This window comes from Rutilus rutilus (genome assembly GCF_951802725.1).
Source record: "Rutilus rutilus genome assembly, chromosome: 17".
NCBI lineage: Eukaryota > Metazoa > Chordata > Actinopteri > Cypriniformes > Leuciscidae > Rutilus > Rutilus rutilus.
Genome location: NC_140230.1, coordinates 36,058,606 through 36,078,833, shown reverse-complemented (window position 1 = coordinate 36,078,833; position 20,228 = coordinate 36,058,606). Strand labels below are relative to the sequence as shown.

Here is a 20,228-nt window from a genome sequence, read left to right as displayed (position 1 = left end):
TATGATTATTTTTATTAGCAATTATTATTATTATTATCAGCGTCATCCATTTTTCAGGATTATTTGATGAACAGAAAGTTCAAAAGACAGCTTTTAGTTAAATGGAATTTTTTGTAACATTATAAATGTATGTCTTTAAAATAAAACAACCTTTATGATCTAAATCTTTTGAACGGTCGTGCACACAATGTATATCTATCACTAGATGTCTTAAATTTTTGCGTTTATAAAAGCGGTAATCCACTCAAGGCCGTGTGTAACACAGCTTTACCCGTGTTGAGCTTTATTTTATGCAAATTTAAAATAGTAGTAACACTTTATTTCGATGGTCCACTTTAGACATTCTGACTATAACCTGTCAACTCTCAGTCATTAGACTATTAGTCGACTTAATATCTGCTAACTCTTTAATTTGATGCTCCTCAACAGACATTTACTGACTATAAGTAACTTTACAACTACATGTCGACTTATTCTACTAACTCTAACTAGTCTACTAATACTGTAATGAGAGCTAGTTGATATGAAAGCTTGTTTCTGCCACAGAATAAAAAATAAAAAAGGTAACTGCGACTTTTTATGTCACAATTAGACTATTTATCTCAGAATTGCATGATATAAAGTCGCAATTCTGAGAAATAAAGTCTGAATTTCGAGATGTAAACTTGCAATTGTGAGATTATTGCAATTATCTTTTAAAATGTTATTATTCTGTGGCGGAAACAAGCTTCCATAAGTTGACATGTAGATGCAAAGTTGCTCATAGTTAGCAGAATGTCTGAAGTGGACTATTACAGTAAAGTCCTGAACGGTGTGGGGCAGAGACAGTTCTGGCCCGAACTAAATCTAGATAATGGAGCGCACAAGCCAAGCTTATCAGAACAGACGCTGACAGTACGCACACTAGCAGAAGTACAGTACGCACACTGACACATACTGTAACATTACAGTCTGTCGGAGTTAAGCAGGATCTGCACACACAGATGTCCACGGGAACGGGAACGCCCGGCATTCACAAACTCTTCCTTTATTCATAAAAATAAATACAAATAATGTATATATAACTCTCAGCTCTGCTTTAACACATCTGACCATGTTTTAATCTCATTTCTGTGGATTTTACCACCTCAAAACGTGCGTAGATTCCACATTGGCCTTGTGATATGCAGAAAAATAAATGCTTGAAAAATATGTGTGTGTGAGATTCAACACACTCGTAAAAAAAGGCTCTGGGTTCTTGACTCGCTGCTAAAATGGTGCAATATAAGGAGAAATATCTTAAATTATTGCATGACGCATTACATTTTTATTCTTGCGATTTAAAGTATGTTTACGAAATTAAAAATAAATTGATTTAATGACGGAACCCTTTAAGCTTCTACACACTAAAAAAATGCTGGGTTGTTTCAACTCATGTTTGGGTCAAATATGGACAAACCCGACAATTGGTTTACACTTTTTAATTAAATTGTGACCCTGGACCACAAATTGAGATTTATACATAATTTGAAAGCTGAATAAATAAGCTTTCCATTGATATATGGTGTTATGTATTGTTAGGATAGGACAATATTTGGCCGAGATGCAACTATTGCAAATCTGGAATCTGAGGGTGCAAAAAATCGAAACATTGAGAAAATCTCCTTTAAAGTTGTTCATTTATGTTGGCGATTGTGCTGCATTCACTCACCAAAATACATTTTTGATATATTTACGGTAGGAAATTTACTAAATATCTTCATGGAACATGATCTTTACTTAATATCCTAATGATTTTTAATTAGATCGATAATTTTGACCCATACAATGTGTTTTTATCTGTTGCCACAGATATACCCGTGCGACTCGAGACTGGTTTTGTGATCCAGGGCCACAATTTTGAAACCGAACGGTTGGGTTAGTCCGTATTTGACCCAAACATGGGTTGAAACAACCCGGCATTTGTTAGAGTGATGTATACAGAGCCTTTTCTTCTGAGTGCATGTGTTGAAAATGTCTTTGTCTCTGCTGAATGTGTCTGATGTATTAAAAGAATAAACAAGGCCTTTCCCCTCCAGCTGCAGTCGAACAACAGCGCTGTGACAAAAGCACAATTATAATGACAGTGTGTCAGAAGCCGCTCTGAAAACAAGACATGCAAGGAAACCAAGTGAACGTCTTTAAAGCGCATATGATCACGAGAGACGTCGAGTTTGAGATGTTTCTCCCAGCAGGAGGACGGAGCGGAAAAGCCATTATGATTTTAAACGTGAGCCCGCTGGCCATAAGAGCTAATGCAGAACCACACACACACACACACACACACACACACACACTGGAAAAACCCTGACACTGCCATACCAGATTATAAATACAACCAGATGCCAACACAACAATGCTGACTTCATGGAAAACACATATGCAGCTCAGGTGAGGTGGACAGTGTTAACATGAAATCAAAATGACTGAGATATCAAAATTGACTATTCTTATTTTTAAATGGAATATTAATTATTAGCCTAGAATTTTTTTTGTCTGTGCACATCATAACTGTGTTAAATTCATGTTGGTAATCTTGAATAACTTCCCCTGGTCTCTCTTCTCTGATGACGAGGGCGGGGCTATAACCTGTCACTCACATGAGATCAGCCAATAGCAAACCACAACCATCCAATAAATTCCCCTCAGACAAAATCAAGCCCCGCCCACATTTGCTTTCGTTCCAGAAGCGTTTCACTCGCTACGACACAATAGCGTTTGATGATGCCGACTAATGCAGATTATTTGATGTACAGGCTAAACATTTGATAACCAGAAAGTGGTTTAGAACTTTTTGTGCAATGTTTTTCTTTTCTTTTAATGTGTGCTTGCACTCTTATTATTTTCAAGTAAATGCCGTTCGTTTTATATTTTAACTAATGTAATGACATTAAGTCTGATTAAGGGTGAATTGTATGGAAACTTGTTTCCGCCACAGAATGAAAAAAGAAAGAAAAGGTAAGTGCAACTTTTTATCTCACAATTCTGACTTTTTTTCCTCACAATTGCGAGTTTACATCATGTGATATAAAGTCAGAATTGTGAGAAATAAACTCGCAATTACGACTTTTTTCTCGCAATTGCGACACAATTACGACTTTATAGGCCTATCACACGATGTAAACTGGCAATTGTGAGGAAATAAAGTCCGAATTGCGAGATAAAAAGTCCGAATTGCGAGATAAAAAGTCAGAATTGCGAGATAAAAAGTCAGAATTGCGAGATATAAAGTCAGAATTGCGAGATTAAAAGTCAGAATTGCGAGATATAGTCAGAATTGCGAGATAAAAAGTCAGAATTGCGAGATATAAAGTCAGAATTACGAGATAAAAAGTCAGAATTGCGAGAAATAAAGTCAGAATTGCGAGAAATAAAGTCAGAATTGTGAGATATAAAGTCAATTGCGAGAAATAAAGTCAGAATTGCGAGAAAAAGTCAGAATTGCGAGATAAAAAGTCAGAATTGCGAGATATAGTCAGAATTGCGAGTTATAGTCAGAATTGCGAGATATAAAGTCAGAATTGCGAGAAATAAAGTCAGAATTGCGAGATAAAAAGTCAATTGCGAGAAATAAAGTCAGAATTGCGAGAAAAAGTCAGAATTGCGAGATAAAAAGTCAGAATTGCGAGATATAGTCAGAATTGCGAGTTATAGTCAGAATTGCGAGATATAAAGTCAGAATTGCGAGATATAAAGTCAGAATTGCGAGATAAAAAGTCAGAATTGCGAGAAATAAAGTCAGAATTGCGAGTTTATTTAAACTCGGAATTGTGAGATAAAAAGTCGCAATTATCTTTCCATAGAACTGTAATTTCAGATCAAGAATTTCACAGGGGAGCGAACGATTTTGCGTTGACCAACAGAAAGCTGATTGGTTTTAAAGTGACTTCTGTATTATATAATAGGATGAATATAATAAGCAATGAACATTTTTTCTTTAACACACAGCCTTTTTGTTCATTTTTAATAATGAAAACCCCAAACCGCGACTCAGACAGGATAATGCGTTCTGTCTGAACACATATTCTTGTGATTGAGTTGGATTATGGGATGTGATTTCTGCTATGTTCACCTCATTAATAAAAGCCGTCGTCCTGCTTTTCTGTTGCTCGCTTTAAATCTGAAACATCCCAGATGATCAGGCTAATAACATCATTGTCATGAAATAACCCCTCTATCCTGCATCACAACCTTCTGTTGTGGATTATCTCCACGTATATCCACTTATTTTCTCATGCAAATTGAGAATTGACGGCGGTCTGAAACACGGTGAAGTTTCACTCATGGATTTTCGCCCCATGCAATTTTCAGAATAGAAACTGTCAGTATCTTTATAAATTCTGTGCAATGTTTTAACCATTTCTTGTTTCATTTTGGTCAATGCACACTTGTGCCACATCGCGCTCTTGCTATTTTAAGCAGGCCTATGGTTCATTTTGATTTCATGTTGATGAATTAGTAAAGAAAAGAAAAGAAAATCGGTGTCAGTTTTAAAACACGGACTGGATCAGGATCTGGATCAGGATCAGGATCACGGGTCAGAATGAACATCATGAGGTGAACATTAGCAAGTGTCAGTGAGTTAATGTGCGTATAAACACGCCTTCTGCTGTTTCTAACACAAGGAAAAGCTGCTTAAACTAAAGCAGGGAAAAATCTAAATCACTTGTGATGCTTCATTGCTTTCAGAGAAATACTGAAAACATTTGCTATAGCAGCTTGTCTCAGTGCAGAAGTGAAGTGAAGCCCAACTGGACCGAATCTCAAGCTTGTTACACCATCTGCCTCTGTTAAAAGGAATAATTCATCCTAAACGATGATGATTCTGTCATCATTTAATCACCATTTGTTGCACAGACATTCAGTGGATGATTTATTAATTTATCTTGTGGCTAAGAAAACAATGCAATATTCTAATAAGCATAAAAATATAGTGTACGCACAAATACAGGGTAAAATAATATATTTATGTGTGTGTGGATTATGGCCACATAAGAAAAAAATAAATAATTTATGTCAGATTTTCCCCCCTCATAATTATGACTTAGTACACTTAAAAAAAATAAAAAATAAAGATTTTTATTAAGATTTACGAATTTGAATTGTATAGTAAAATTCCATCAAATTGAATTGAACCATCGTTACATATTATTCATAGAATTTAAATTTACAAAAAAAAAAAACTTAGGCTTAATAAAAAATTTGGTTTAAATATTAATGGAATAAAAGAATAGACCATTTAGTTTATGCGATTCATATTCATAAATTTTAACATCATTTCATTGTTTTGTTTTTTATGAATATGAATCACATAAACGAAATGGTCTATTCTTTAATTCCATTAAGATTTACATAAAATGTTTTATTAAGCTCTAGTTGTTCCTAATTAATGCATATTAATTCCTAATATGAAAATGTAAGGATTATTCAATTCAAGTTGATGGAATTTTACTATAATTCGTGCATGTGATAACTTCAACATTTTATCTCAAAACTATAACTTAGAATGTCAAATCTCATAATTATGACTAGGTTTGGAACAACATGAGTGTGAATAAATGATGACAGATTTTTGAACTTATTCCTTTAAACCAGAAAGTTAACGAACAAACTTACAAAAAGCCCCCAACAAACTTTAACAGCAATATTCCCAGTATGTTTCTCTTAAAAATGTAGAGAATCTGACCTTTTTGTTTTGGACGGTGACATGAAATATTAATATAAATGTAAACAAAAACATACACAAACAAATGCACCATATACATCACAATAGATTGCTTCTCGCAACTGTATCCTCGAGTCCCTCTGGGCTCATCGACTAAATATTAATGTGGTTTTCCCATCCAGTGCATTTACCGATAGCAATCTCTTCCCATCTGTCCTCCCTCTTCCAGGATCCCGGAGTCCTTCGGCTCGTTTAGAGATGCTATCGCCAGAGTTAAACGTTCAGTATTGGTCGAGAGGTGTTTTGCGTGACAGTCTGAAACTCTAAGCTTCACCACGTCAACAGTAGTTTTGTCTCTGTCTTGGGTATCTAAACATTATTAAAACAAGATATTATGACGTTTATTTTTTCCTACTGCATTGGCAAGTAAAATGATTAATGCTAGGCAGTGGGGAACGATTAATCGCATTAGTTTGCATAATATATGTGTATAATACAGTGTATTTTGTATTTATAAATACACACACATATGCATGTATATATTTAAGAAAAATGTGTTATTTATATATAAAATATTTATATTTATATATAATATAAATTATGTATACATTTATATACATGCAAATATTTCTGAAATATGTGTGTATTTATATATACAAAATAAATATACAATATATTATGCGAACACAAATGGATGTGATTAATCGCTTGTTGTCCAGCCCTAAAAAAGTTATGATAACATATGTTTTTACATTGCTTTAACTCATTTAGAATTTTTTACATTTTCAATGTAATTTAAGTTGAAATGACTTAAACATCCAAGTTGAGTGTACTTAAATAATGTAAGGCGGCGACGGTATAATCCCTTTTGAATTGATCTTGTTTTAGGGATGTTTAGATACTGGACAAGACAAAATATTGAGAGATTTTTTTTTTTTTGCAAGGTATATAGCATTTTAACATTCATAAAGGCCCACTTCCATTGGCCAGGTGTGTTGAGCGCATCCTCAATCCTGATTGGCTGAGCCATCTTCCTGTTTGTCCACTTCCTCTTCCTGTCGTCCCGTGTCTTTATCCGACCCCATTTCAGCTTCAGTTTGCACACTACTCTCGTTTACCTCAGCGTTTCCATCTCTTTCGCTACTTCCTGCTTCCTGTTTCTCCCCGCCAGCTGTGACATCACTTCCTGTCGCCTCTGTCTCATTCCCTTCCTCTCCCGGTTCTCTCTGCACTTCAGCCTCATTATTCAGGTTTTCCCCCCGCCGCTCGTTCAGGCTTGTGTTCGTGTCTTCTGCGCTCTTCTCGGCTCCGTCGCTGCTCTTTTGATCACTTGTCTCTTTCTCTTTCTTCTTCTTGTTCTTTGGTGCGTCTTTGACGGAGTTCTTGTTGGACTTGTTCCGTGCTTTAAAGATGACTTTCTGAAATAGACAATGTCGAAAGAGAGTTTTAAAACTTTTTTTTTAATAAAAAGATAATGAGATAGTCCTAAAATACAGATACATATTTCACGCATTGCCTCTTTAAAAAGTGTGCTTGGTTATAATGCTTTACCATTAGGCTATTTTATCATCATTTTATGAATCACTGCTTCCATGATCAAAAAAAAAAAAGGTACAATTTATGCACACTATTTATATCAAAATTCTGATTGCCTATTTTTTGTAGATTTTTTTTAAAAATATTTATTTAAATGTATTAATTATTTTATAATTCATTAAAAAAACTGCAAAATGTAATATATCTACTTTTTTATACATTTATAAAATGAAATCATACATTTTAGTTTATATATACCATAATATATAATATAAATAATAGGTAATATTTATTACAAATCATATATATATATATATCATGTTGTGTTTAAAAAAAAAAAAAAAAACATTTTATTTTTATTGCTGAGTTTAGTTATTTAGCAGTAAAAATGAAATCATGAATTATACATACTGTATATTTAATTTCATTTTGCTAAATTAATTTTAAATTAAAATTGAAATTCTTATAAATAAACACACACACACACACACATTAGATTAGATTAGATTAGATTCAACTTTATTGTCATTACACAAGTACAGGTACAAGGCAACGAAATGCAGTTTAGGTCTAACCAGAAGTGCAATAGCAGCAAGTGCAGGATATACAGTGGTTCCATAAGTGCAGAACATGGATATGTACTGAATAAATATAGAGTTGAATACTATTATAAACAAAAATTTACAGATAGATTGTCCTATGAATATAATATACAGATAACTATTACTGTGAACAGAGTTTACAGCTAGATATGTACTGAATATAATAATATACAGATGGCTATTACTATAAACAGAATGTTTACAGATAGATATGTACTGAATATAATATACAGATGGCTGTTACTATAAACAGAATTTTACAGATAGATATGTACTATGAATATATATACAGATGGCTGTTACTATAAACAGAATGTGAGCATAATATACAGATGGCTATTACTATAAACAGAATTTAACAAATAGATATATGTATAAGTTAGGCTAATGAGCAGTATAACAATGGATTTAAAGTAGTGCAAATAAAGTTTGGACAGAAGCTATCCGAGTGAAAGTGCAGTGGAAAGTAATTGCATATTACAGTTAAGGTACGATATTGCAATGTATATATAAACAGTCGGTACTGTAAATAAACAGTCGGCAGTGCAAATTGAGCATATTCCAGTCAAGGTAGTAGTGCAAGATGCATATGTAAACAGTTGTTGACATGGGGTGGTGTGGCGCAATGGATAAGACACATGCCTTTGGTGTGAGAGACCCGGGTTCGAATCCACTGTGAGACACCAATGTGTCCCTGAGCAAGACACTTAACCCCTAGTTGCTCCAGAGGCGTGCGACCTCTGACATATATAGCAATTGTAAGTCGCTTTGGATAAAAGCGTCAGCTAAAATGAATAAATGTAATGTTACTGTAATAACAGTCAGCAGTGCAAATGAACATTATAGTATTGCAAATAACAAAATGGAGGCAGGTGTGAGGAGGGAGAGGAGAGTCAATCAGTATATGAGGGGAGTGGGATCAATGAGGGTTAGAGTTTAATAAAGAGACAGCTCTGGGGAAAAAACTGTTCTTTAGTCTGCTGGTCCTGGTCCGGAGGCACCTGAAACGCCTGCCGGAGGGCAGGAGAGAAAACAGTCTGTGGGCTGGGTGAGAGGAGTCCTTAAGGATGCTGCGAGCTCGATGCAGACAGCGTTTCCTCTGGATGTGCTCGATGGCAGGTAGTGGAGTCCCAGTGATGCGCTGGGCGGTTTTCACCACCCGCTGCAGTGCCTTGCGCTCTGCAACAGAACAGCTCCCATACCACACTGTAGCACAGTTGGTCAGGATGCTTTCTATTGCACAGCGATAGAAGTTCACCAGGATAGTGGAGGAAAGCTGATTCTTCCTCAGTGTCCTCAGGAAGAAAAGGCGCTGGTGAGCCTTCTTGACCAGGCTGGAGGTGTTGGTTGTCCAGGTCATGTCCGCCGAGATGTGGATCCCCAGGAACTTGAAACTGGAGACACGCTCAACAGCCATTCCATTGATGTGGATGGTGTCGTGTGTGCCTCTTGACACTTTCCTGAAGTCCACGATGAGCTCCTTCGTTTTGGTGGTGTTGAGGAGCTGGTTATTTTCGGTGCACCATGTGGCCAGGTGCTTGATCTCCTCCCTATAGGCAGTCTCATCGTTGTTGCTGATGAGACCAATCACCGTAGTGTCGTCCGCAAACTTGACGATGGAATTAGATCCGTACACAGGCTTGCAGTCGGAGGTGAAGAGGGAGTAGAGGAACGGGCTTAGCACACAGCCCTGTGGTACACCAGTGTTGAGTGTGATGGATGTGGAGCAGTTGGAGCCTGATCGAACATTCTGGGGTCTGTTGGTCAAGAAGTCCAAAATCCAGTTGCACATGGAGGTGTTGAAGCCCAGGTCTCCAAGTTTGGCTATTAACTTAGTTGGGATGACAGTGTTGAATGCTGAGCTGAAGTCAACAAACAGCATGCGTGCATAAGTGTTCTTATTGTCCAGATGTGTGAGCACAGAGTGCAGTGCCATGGAGACTGCATCCTCTGTGCTCCTATTGCTACGGTAGGCAAACTGGTGTGAGTCCAATGTGGATGGTAGAGAGTCTTTTAGGTGTGCCAGGACCAGCCGCTCAAAGCACTTCATTACGATGGGTGTGAGTGCTACAGGGCGGTAGTCATTAAGGCACTTCGGGCTGGAGTGTTTTGGCACTGGCACAATGGAAGTGCATTTAAAGCATGTTGGTACAGTTGCTTGGGCAAGAGACAGGTTGAAAATGTCTGTAAAAACCCCAGCGAGCTGCTCCGCACATGCCCTGAGTACGCGTCCAGGGATGTTGTCTGGTCCAGCAGCCTTGTGCGCGCTGATCCTGCTCAGTGCATTGCAGACATCTGTGGAGGAGAGTGTGATCGGTGGGTGGTCAGCTGAGGATTTGAGCTTGGTGGCAGTTTCTCTGTTGTCTCTTTCAAAGCGAGCATAAAAGTCATTTAGCTCGTTCAGGAAGTTGACATCAGTGGCTGCGGGGGTGGAGTGAGAGGGTTTGTAGTCACTGATGGCCTGAATGCCCTGCCACATGCGCCGAGGGTCAGCGTTGGAAAAGTGTCCCTCTATCTTAAGCTTGTAGCAGTGCTTGGCCTCTTTGATGCCCCTTTTCAGATTTGCTCTGGATGTGCTATAGGCTTGTGCATCTCCTGATCTGAAGGCAGTATTGCGTGTCTTCAATAGGAGTCGCACTTCCCTGTTCATCCATGGCTTCTGATTTGGGTATGTGGTGATCTGCTTCTGGGTTGTAACACTGTCAATGGTGGTATTAATATAATCCAGTACAGAGGAGGTGTAGCAGTCAATGTCCGTGTGAGAGCCACTGGTGGCTTGAGAAGCAAACATACTCCAGTCTGTGTGTAGAAACCTTTCCTGGAGTGAGAAATCTGCCCCCGCAGGCCACACCTTGATGGTCTTCACTGATGGCTTCACGCGATTGATCAGAGGTGCATATTTGGGGGTGAGGAACAAAGAAAGGTGATCTGACTGTCCCAAGTGGGGGAGGGGTGTCGCGACGTAAGCTTCAGCCATGTTTGTGTAAACATGGTCTAAGGTTTTGTTTCCTCTGGTGTGACAGGAAACATGCTGGTGAAATTTCGGTAGCACTGACTTTAAGTTTGAATGATTAAAATCACCCGCAACAATAAACGCAGCTTCCGGGTGAACGGTCTGTTGTTTACTGATGGCTGCGTGAAGTTCTTTCATAGCAAACTTGGCATCAGCATCCGGGGGAATATAGGCTGCAGTTATAATAGTGGAAGTGAACTCCCGCGGTAGATAAAACGGTCTACATTTAACCATGAGAAACTCAAGGTTAGCTGAACAATGTCTCCCAACAATAGCAGAGTTTGTGCACCAAGCTTTGTTAATGTAAATGCACAATCCACCACCTCTGGTCTTACCGGAGCCATCTAATGTTCTATCCGCCCGGAATGTATGGCGTCCCGCTAGCTCAATAGCGTTGTCCGGTATTCCGCTGTTTAACCATGTTTCCGTGAAAATTAGAACATTACAGTTCAAAAGTCTCTTGCTGTATGTGATGTTGAGTCGAATCTCCTCCATTTTGTTCAACAGCGACCGTACATTGGCAAGGAAAATGCTGGGTAAAGAGAGCCGGTGTGGTGTTAGCTTTAGCTTAGCTCTTAGTCCTCCGCGCTTCCCCCGCCTTTGTTTACGATCTCGCCGGCGCCTGCGAGCACTTCCGCCCGGCCGGGCAGAGTGCATAGCCTCGGGTGATCTGGCGATCTCAGGAAGGAGTCGAAGGTTGTCCATAAAACTGTCGGAAATTCGCAAACCAATATCCAAAAGCTCACCTTGGGTGTACGATGTTAAGGCACAACTGTTCTGGACGAACAGACCCGAAATGAGCAAGAAAAATACTGCTAAATTACAGAATCTGGAGAGACCGCGAGCCTCGCGATGTACTCGCGCCGCCATCTTGGATCATCAATCCAAGATGGCCAACATAAAGCTGTTTAACAGTTATAGCGCCACCTATGGTCCGATCTCCATAAAATTTTGCATGCTTGTTAATGATGTTATGTCACATATGCTCACCAATTATTGTGAAGTTCTGAGTTTTCGTTTAGGATTTATAGGCTTTTGAGTATGTTTTGTCACGCCCCTTTTCTAAATGACCCTATTACAGCCATCCAAATGCAAAAGTTCAACTTTTTCCCCGATAATTATTGATCTAGAGAGTCCAGAGAATTGTCCTAGACTGGTTTGGTTCCGATCGGGCAAAAAACCAGGGACTAGTTCGCAAAAGTAGGTTTTTAACATGTTCGCGAATATTTAATGAACGGTTTGATTGACAGCAATGGTTCTAGAGGCAAAGTTGTTCAGCATGAGGAGATCTATCAAATGATGTGCATTTTCTGATTAAATTTGTAACACCACGTGATTACAGAGCCTTAAAACTCGTTAGCGCCAACTAGTGGCCGATTTCTTTCAAAATTCTTACTGACCTCTATGGCCTTGAGCCAAACATGCCCACTGAGTTTCGTTCCGATCGGACTCCATTAACCTTGTCTAATAGGTGGTCAAACTTCATTGGCCAAGGGCGGCCATGTTTTTTGAGATACGCCAATATCCTTTTAGACATACATGGCACCTTGGACAAAGACACTGCATACCAAATTTCAAGTCAATCGGACAAACAGTCAGGTGTTTATATGTTTTTTTAGTGTTATAGCGCCACCATGTGGCCAATCGACGCGATTTTTTTTTTTTTTTTTTGTGACCCCAGACTGACCTCCTACACATGTGTATCGAGATTGGTGAAGGCAGGTCATTTACTTCTCGAGTTATAGCCATTTTAGTAAAATAGGCTCCTCCCACAACAATAATTTTGCGTCTCCTAGCGACCGTGAAAGGAAATTTCCACTTTTTTTCGATAATTATTGATATACAGACTCTAAAGAACATTTCTGCACTTGTTTGGCTCCGATCGGGTTTTATATATATATATATATTGTGTGTTTGTGTTATGCATGAACCCAATGGGGAAAATAATTTCCTCTCAGAGGGCAATAATTTATCTAGTTAATATTTATTTAAATTGAAATGATCTACCTGCAGCCTAAATTATCTTAAAAATCAAAGAAATAACAGTCCATCACAATGTACAAACCATTCAGCCTACTAACCAGACTAAAAGCACTGCAAAAATATTCCAGTAATATTAATTCTCAAGTTCCCTGGCCTGAGGTGATTTTTACTGTAATCGATAACCGAGACGCAAGATGGCGCTAGTTGCGTCACGTGTGTATGTAAGAGAGTGAGGCGCGCGAAAGACGCAAAAGTGGCGCCAATTTCAGTTAGCGGGAGAGAGCAGATGACGGCGACGGCGTTGCTATGGACACAAGACCGTTGGATGCCGCGATTGATTAATCAAACTCAAGTCCAGAGAGCCGTGAAATAAATGATTACACGTCGCGTTTTGCTGTGTCGGAAAACTGTCTGAAACCAGATTAGTCAACAGGTGCTTCATATAATAACACTGTGTTTGAAAAACCGGACATCAACAGTGACAGAACTTTGGTCACGCCACCCGAGAATGAGTCGAGTCTGGACCCGCCACCGACTGTACGGTGTGAAGTAAGTGTCAAAAAGCCTTTCATGCTCCACCATAACCTCTCTCTCTGTATACTGTGTGTGTGTGTGTGAGTGTATGATAATAGATGGAGAAAACTCCATTCATTTTCTCTATATTTGAATTTAGTTTTTTCAACAATAACTCATAAACTGCTAAAGTCAGCCCTACTGTGAGCTACGAGGTTGTTAATCAATGGTTATTGCTTTTGTTGAAGCCGTCAGCCGGCATGTTTTCACCTTAGTTTTAGAGTAAACAGCGGAATTATAGGTGAAAAACTACATTACCCATAATGCTGTACAGAAAATTCCACCAATCAGAGAGCCGAAACAAGCAAAACTTGCCAAAAGAGCTATTTAGCTCCGCCCACTCCCATGAAGCACTGCGAATGACGGAATCAAGTCGATATTCCTTCGCTCTCAAACTATATTTCAATGCATATTTTGCAATACATTTTGCAATACATTGTTTATGTATATATAATCAACATTTTTAAATGCATAGTTTGATATTTCTCTATCATTTTTAACTCGATGTTACTGTTCGCAATGCTTCATGGGATTGTAGTTCTTTTCCCTCTCTGAAGCCACGAAACACAGTCTTTGTATTTTTGTCTGATTTTCAAAGTATAGTAAACCACAGATCATTGTGATTTATAAAAGCGTTCAAAACATGATTATTGCTGTCTTGCACTTATGAAGACGCTGAATGTTAAACTGGTATCTGTGGATTCCTCAGTGAGATGCATCGTGGGACCCGAAGCTCTTGCATGCCATGTGACATTTTTGTTTTTGGAAAAAGTTTAGATTCTCGTCTTCAGTTTGTTATGCTTGTGAATATGAATTGAACTGCGTATGAATCTGACAAGCTTAGCACAGCGCGTCTGCATTGGCCCTTTCGTCCAAAAAATAATAATAATTTTTTTTTTTTAAAGACAACACTGCCATGTAAATAAATATCTTCAGGCAAAGTAACACCCACTACACACACACACTCGCTCCGGTGTTCTTTGAAGTGGCATGGAGATAAATCTTTGTTTAAATTATGCATTATTCTGTTCAAGCGTCTTGTGCTTTTTTGCCCCATTTTATGTGGTGATTTAATGAAACGCCTGAACCCTGTAAAAACACTGCGAACACACACTATACGTGCATGTCTCAGCCGGGCAGTGTGTGTGAGTGAGTGTGAGCGAGTGTGTGTGTGAGCGAGTGTGTGTGTGTGTGTGTGTGTGTGTGTGTGTGTGTGTGTGTGTGTGTGTGTGTGTGTGTGAGCGAGTGTGTGTGTGAGTGTGTGTGTGTGTGTGTGAGTGTGTGTGTGAGTGTGAGTGAGTGAGCGTGAGTGAGTGTGTGTGTGAGTGAGTGTGTGTGTGTGTGTGTGTGTGTGTGTGTGTATGTGTGTGTGTGTGTGTTTGAGAGTGTGCGTGTGAGTGTGTGTGTGTGTGTGTGTGTATTTGAGAGAGAGAGAGTGTCTGTGTGTGTGTGTGTGTGTTTGAGAGAGCGTGTGTGTTTGAGTGTGTGTGTGTGTGTGTGTGAGAGTGAGTGTGTGTGTGTTTGAGAGCGTGTGTGTTTGAGTGTGTGTGTGTGAGAGAGTGAGTGTCTGTGTTTGAGAGTGTGTGAGTATGTGTGAGTGTGTGTGTGAGAGTGAGTGTGTGTGAGTGAGTGTGTGTGTGTGTGTGAGTGAGTGAGTGTGTGTGTGTGTGTGTGTGTGTGTGTGTGTGTGTGAGTGAGTGTGTGTGTGTGTGTGTGTGTGTGTGTGTTTGAGAGTGTTTGTGTGTGAGTATGTGAGAGTGTGTGAGTGAGTGAGTGTGTGTGTGTGTGTGTATTTGAGAGAGAGAGAGTGTCTGTGTGTGTGTGTGTGTGTGTGTGTGAGTGAGTGTGTGTGTGTGTGTGTGTGTGTGTGTGTGTGTGTGTGTGTGAGTGAGTGTGTGTGTGTGTGTGTGTGTGTGTGTGTGTGTGTGTTTGAGAGTGTGAGTGTGTGAGTATGTGAGAGTGTGTGTGTGTGAGTGAGTGTGTGTGTGTGTGTGTGTGTGTGTGTGTGTGTGTGTGTGTGTGTGTGTGTGTGTGTGTGTGTGTGTGTGTGTGTGTGTGTGTGTGTGTGTGTGAGTCTGACAGCAGTATGTCAGTAATGCGTCTGGAATAAGAGTTCACTCACCTTGGATTCTTTCTTCTTGCGAGGCAACATCGGCCTCTGGAGGAAAACGATCTGTTTGGTGGCCAAACTTCCATCACTGGATGAGAGAGAAGAAGCAGACTCGTGAGAGAGTGAGAGAGCTAGATGTGATTACACTACAGTCACACTGCTTGGTCCGGGTCTAGGGCCCCTCTATTTTATTTTCCCCAAATGTCATTTTTTACCTTTACATTTTTCTGGATTACTTTTTTCCCCCTTCCATTACATTTTTTTTTTTTCTGGATTCTGTTCTACTGGTTAAATTAAATGTTAGTAATCAAAAAGCATGTCTAATTAATTGAAATAATGAAACGTACGATGTAAAAAACACTTGTTCAACATCAACAAATTAAATCACAAAAATTACATGTTTTCAAATAAAAATGAAAAATTCCTTCTAAAGTTCGGCACAGAAGTTTAACATTGGAATTAAAACATGAAAGAAAAATTGCGTGATATTCCTTAAAATAGGAAGGTTGCCAAACTTTTTAATATGAAGGGCCAAAAATCTAACTTGACTGAGGGCCGTTTGCTAAAAGTAAATATTTGCATCATATCCAACTAGATTATATTAATTTACATAAAAACTAAAAATAATTAACTGATATTTTCAGTGCAAATATATATATATTTTTTAAAGTCCCCCTGTACTCAATCATTTTCTCCTTTAAAACTCATCTTTGATCACCAAAATCACATATTTTAATGTTTTTCCTTGAGAAAAAATTCTTCATGCCTATAAAATAAAATTCTGAATATTAGATTTCTTGTTAATTTGTAATGCATATATATATATATATATATATATATATATATATATATATATATATATATATATATACGTCGAAAACACTAAATTTAATACATTAATTCCAAAATGGGAAACACAACAATAAAAAAAAGACTAAATATACATTTTAAAAATTAAACAACTAAATAAAAAAAAATTTGTTAAAAAAAGAAAAACAAACATTGTATTACTATTTTTCCCATTATGTATTTCTATGGTATTATGGCGATTTTTAAAATCCCCCAGTAGTCAATAATTTCATCCCTTAAAATTAATCTTTGATCACCAAAATCACATATTTAAATACAAAAACACACAGAAAAATGCTTTAAAATATCTTGAATGTAGTAACTCGACACTCTCGCCTCATTTAGTATGCGCGGTTCTATGAATATGCAAATGAGCCCCGCCTCCACTCACTCACTCAGCTCAGAGATCCACTGGTTGACGATCACACGTTGATCTGATTGGTTACAAGGTAGTTTGTGACGTCAGAAACACCAGCGATTTCAAAGCGTGTTTTTGAGACTGTCTTTGGTTCACTGCAGTTTTAAGGAGGAAATACTCAGCAATGGTGTCGACTTATGAATTTACACATGGTTTGTCTTAAAGCGCATTAAAAACACCACATAGACACATAAACAACACTTGGTTTTCACCACAGGGGGACTTTAAGACAAAAAGATATGCTTCTTGTTGCATAGCATGACGAGACAAACTCAAAGGTCATCTACACCAGCTAGTTTAAGTTGTTTGTTCCAGATATGCAACATTTTGCATAGCAGCCGCTTCTTGTTTATGAGAGTGCGCTTGTTTATTCAGCATCTTATCTTGTATTTATAGCTCCAATAATGCTGGATGGTGCAAGAAACCCCCCCCCCCGGAGATCTTCTTAAATTTTTTAGCCGTGAGCGCTGTGGGAACATCCGGCATAGAAAGGGATGAGCAAAATAACATATCTGTTTTGTGAAATCCTGTGATGACTAAATCTCTCTTTCTTGCCGTCTTGCCAGGGCTAATGTAGAGAAGGAAGCTGCACATCATCGAGTGTGGTGGTGAGTTTAGCAGTTTTGGGGGTGAACGCACGTTTAAAAAGTTGATAAAACACAGTTCGGTTAAGCCGTTTAATCTTCAGGGAAGATGGAGATGTGTTACTAAACACTCTCGATCTTTCTCACGCTCTCTGTTTCTCTTTACGATTCTGCCACGAATGATTCAAACGTGCCTCTGCATCTCTGGCATAAGCTTGCAATCAATACCAAACGTCTAAATCGTCCCTGCTTTGATTTTTTTTTTTTTCTCTCCCACTTCCCATTTTCTTGCTTGTCAAGGAACTGTATATTTATTCAAGTGTTTCCTGCTTAAATCAAAGAGAAAAGCTGGATTCCTGCAAGCCTCAAGTCCATTAAAATGTAAACGAGTGGGACGGTGAAATTACAGCTCTGGTCTTCAGTCTCGCCAGCATCCAAACTACGGCACACGACAATCCCCGTCATTAAGGGCTTAATTGAACGGTAACTTCAGCATTTTTGAATGTAATGAATGTGCAAGCGTTCGGTACGGCGTGATGCATATCAATGTGAGATGCTGATAAACAGACTCATCTGCATTCTTGTGCTGCCTCATATTTTTGTGTTTCATTTTTATGTGTCAAGATTCTTTGATGAATCTGAAAGTTCAAAAAAACAACATTGATTTGAAATAGAAATTACTGTCAGTAAAAAAATCACACTGACCCTAAACTTTGAACAGTAGTGCACTTCTTCAAAACAGTAGTTTGCTTGTCATTTAGACATATCATGTAGATTAATTTACAGTTTTAAAGTAGCTTCACCAATACTGGTGATAATTTTAGTGACATTATGCAAGTATTAGAGATAAAACGCTATGAAAATTTCATATCATCATTATAGTGACCAAAATGATCACGGTTATCAGTATTATCACGGTATAGGCCTAGTTAAAATATACTGTAAATTTAGCCTAAATTTTTATGATTTATAGGCATTTTGTCACGTTTTGGGTTTTGTTTCTTGTTCTTGTCTATAGCCGCGTTTCCATTACTCTTCAAATTGCGCAAATTGAAATTGCGAATTGAAAATACGCCCGATGGAAACGCGTCAATTTCGTAAAAACTCTCATTTATCGCAAAAAAGTTTTTCCGCTCGCATGAGGAGGTTTTTCAGGCAATTCGAAAAAGAAATATTTCGCAAAAATTGCAATGGAAACAGTTTTTGTGCATTTCCAGGTCAGCTGACGTAGACGACGCGGTGTGTTTGGACAGAATACGAGACTGAGCTCTTTATTAAATTCATAAAAGACAAAAGAATTACAGGAATACTGGATTCTAAACCTCAAATAAATGCCACAATCAAGACCTGGAAGCAGAAATGAGGGAGAAACACCCAGAAACTCCTCATATGAGCCGCTCACAGTATAATAAGGGTCTTTCCTCACCATTAATGACTGGAAAACACACATACGTCTCCTTTGATTAATAATAATGGCCAGTGCAGTGGCTGGGATATAGTACATAAACCTAACGTCCGTCGCCATGATTTTTGGAATGATTTTACTTATCGCGAGTTTTAGTCGCATTACATCGGTAAATGGAAACGCCGTCATTTCGCAATCGTTTTTTGTCGACATTTAGAAAGAAATTGCAAAAGTTTTGCGCAAATCTCGTGCCTATTGTCATGTTTCTGTGTCTTGTCATGTGATTCCCTGTTTGTCATGTGATCCTGCCGTGTGTCTTGTCATTGGTTAATCGTCTGATCATTGTTCACAGGTAATTGTCTTGTAATTAGTCTGTGTATTTAAGCCCTCATGTTTGCTCTGTGTCTTTGGCTAGTATTGAATGTTTCCTGTGGATGTTCTTGTTCTTGTTCTGAGTTTCCAGTTTCATGCCTTTGTTTTTATGTTTGATCGTGTTCTGGAATTAAAGTTGCATTAGGTTCACTTTAGGGCTGCACGATTTGGGGAAAATGTCATATTGCGATAATTGAGGTCAATATTGCGATTGCGATATAATAAACAAATGGTTTCATGAGTCAACTTGCTTGGTTCTCAAGGAAAATAAATGCACACACAGATTAGTGATAATCTGCCTAAAGAAAAAAAGTTCTTTAGTCAAGAGCAGTGAGTGTTTTTCTCTGTTCCCTTTGTTCTTTGATTAACTTTCGCGACAGATATAATTAGTGGCTACTGTGTACTGTCCCTTTAAGAGCAGCCGCTGCTGTCAGAGACGCGGATCTCACACGCCTCATTCTCTCACGAGTCACAACTCTTCACGTTCATCATAAGACTACTCTTATGTTATGAAGATACTCGACAAAAAGACATTTTGGCATAATTGTGTGTGTTATTGTTCGTTCAGGCTCGAAAGAGAGCTGTATTCTGGGCTGTTTTGTGCGCACGCACGATATTAGCGCGAGTCTTTCTGTGTGTCACAGTCAGGACATTCACAGGCAGCGAGCTCTTTTTTGTCTTATCGCGCATGAATGGTTTAAAAGCATTTGCATGAATAAGAGCGGGATCATGTAACACTAGCCAAAGGATGCCAAAAATTAACAGATGCTGCGTTAATTGCGTTAACAGCGCTAATTTGTTTATTTAATATAAAATCGCAGCATTTTGCGTCATATAATCGCGTAGGCTTGACATCGCGATTGCGATCAGATTAATCGTGCAGCACTAATTCACTTCAACTTGCCTCCAGTAGGATTCATTACACATTTACTGTTATCTGCTCCATAAACAATTCTACATCTGAATTGTTGACATTTTTACAACGCTTATTTTCCATCTACCTGTTTAACAACAAAAATTTGGTCCGATTTTCACATTAGTCTGAACGAATAACGGCAGACATGCTGAATGACAATGTAAATCTACTCTCTGACAGTAGG

The 20,228-nt window shown here is 38.4% G+C and overlaps 1 protein-coding gene across 3 annotated transcripts in view; it reads right to left on the bottom strand.

Annotated features, from left to right (window-relative positions):
* Positions 1-6,541: 6,541 nt before the first annotated feature.
* The window catches only part of rftn1b (raftlin, lipid raft linker 1b), a 123,141-nt gene continuing 109,454 nt past the window's right edge, over positions 6,542-20,228 (bottom strand). For all 3 annotated transcript variants that reach the window (XM_084385488.1, XM_084385487.1, XM_084385489.1), the window contains exons 9-10: positions 15,513-15,588; positions 6,542-7,101 (exon numbers count right to left, since the gene is read on the bottom strand). In XM_084385488.1, the coding sequence (XP_084241614.1) occupies positions 6,691-7,101; positions 15,513-15,588 (487 nt within the window). In that variant the 3' untranslated portion in view covers positions 6,542-6,690. The remainder of the gene's footprint in view (positions 7,102-15,512; positions 15,589-20,228) is intronic.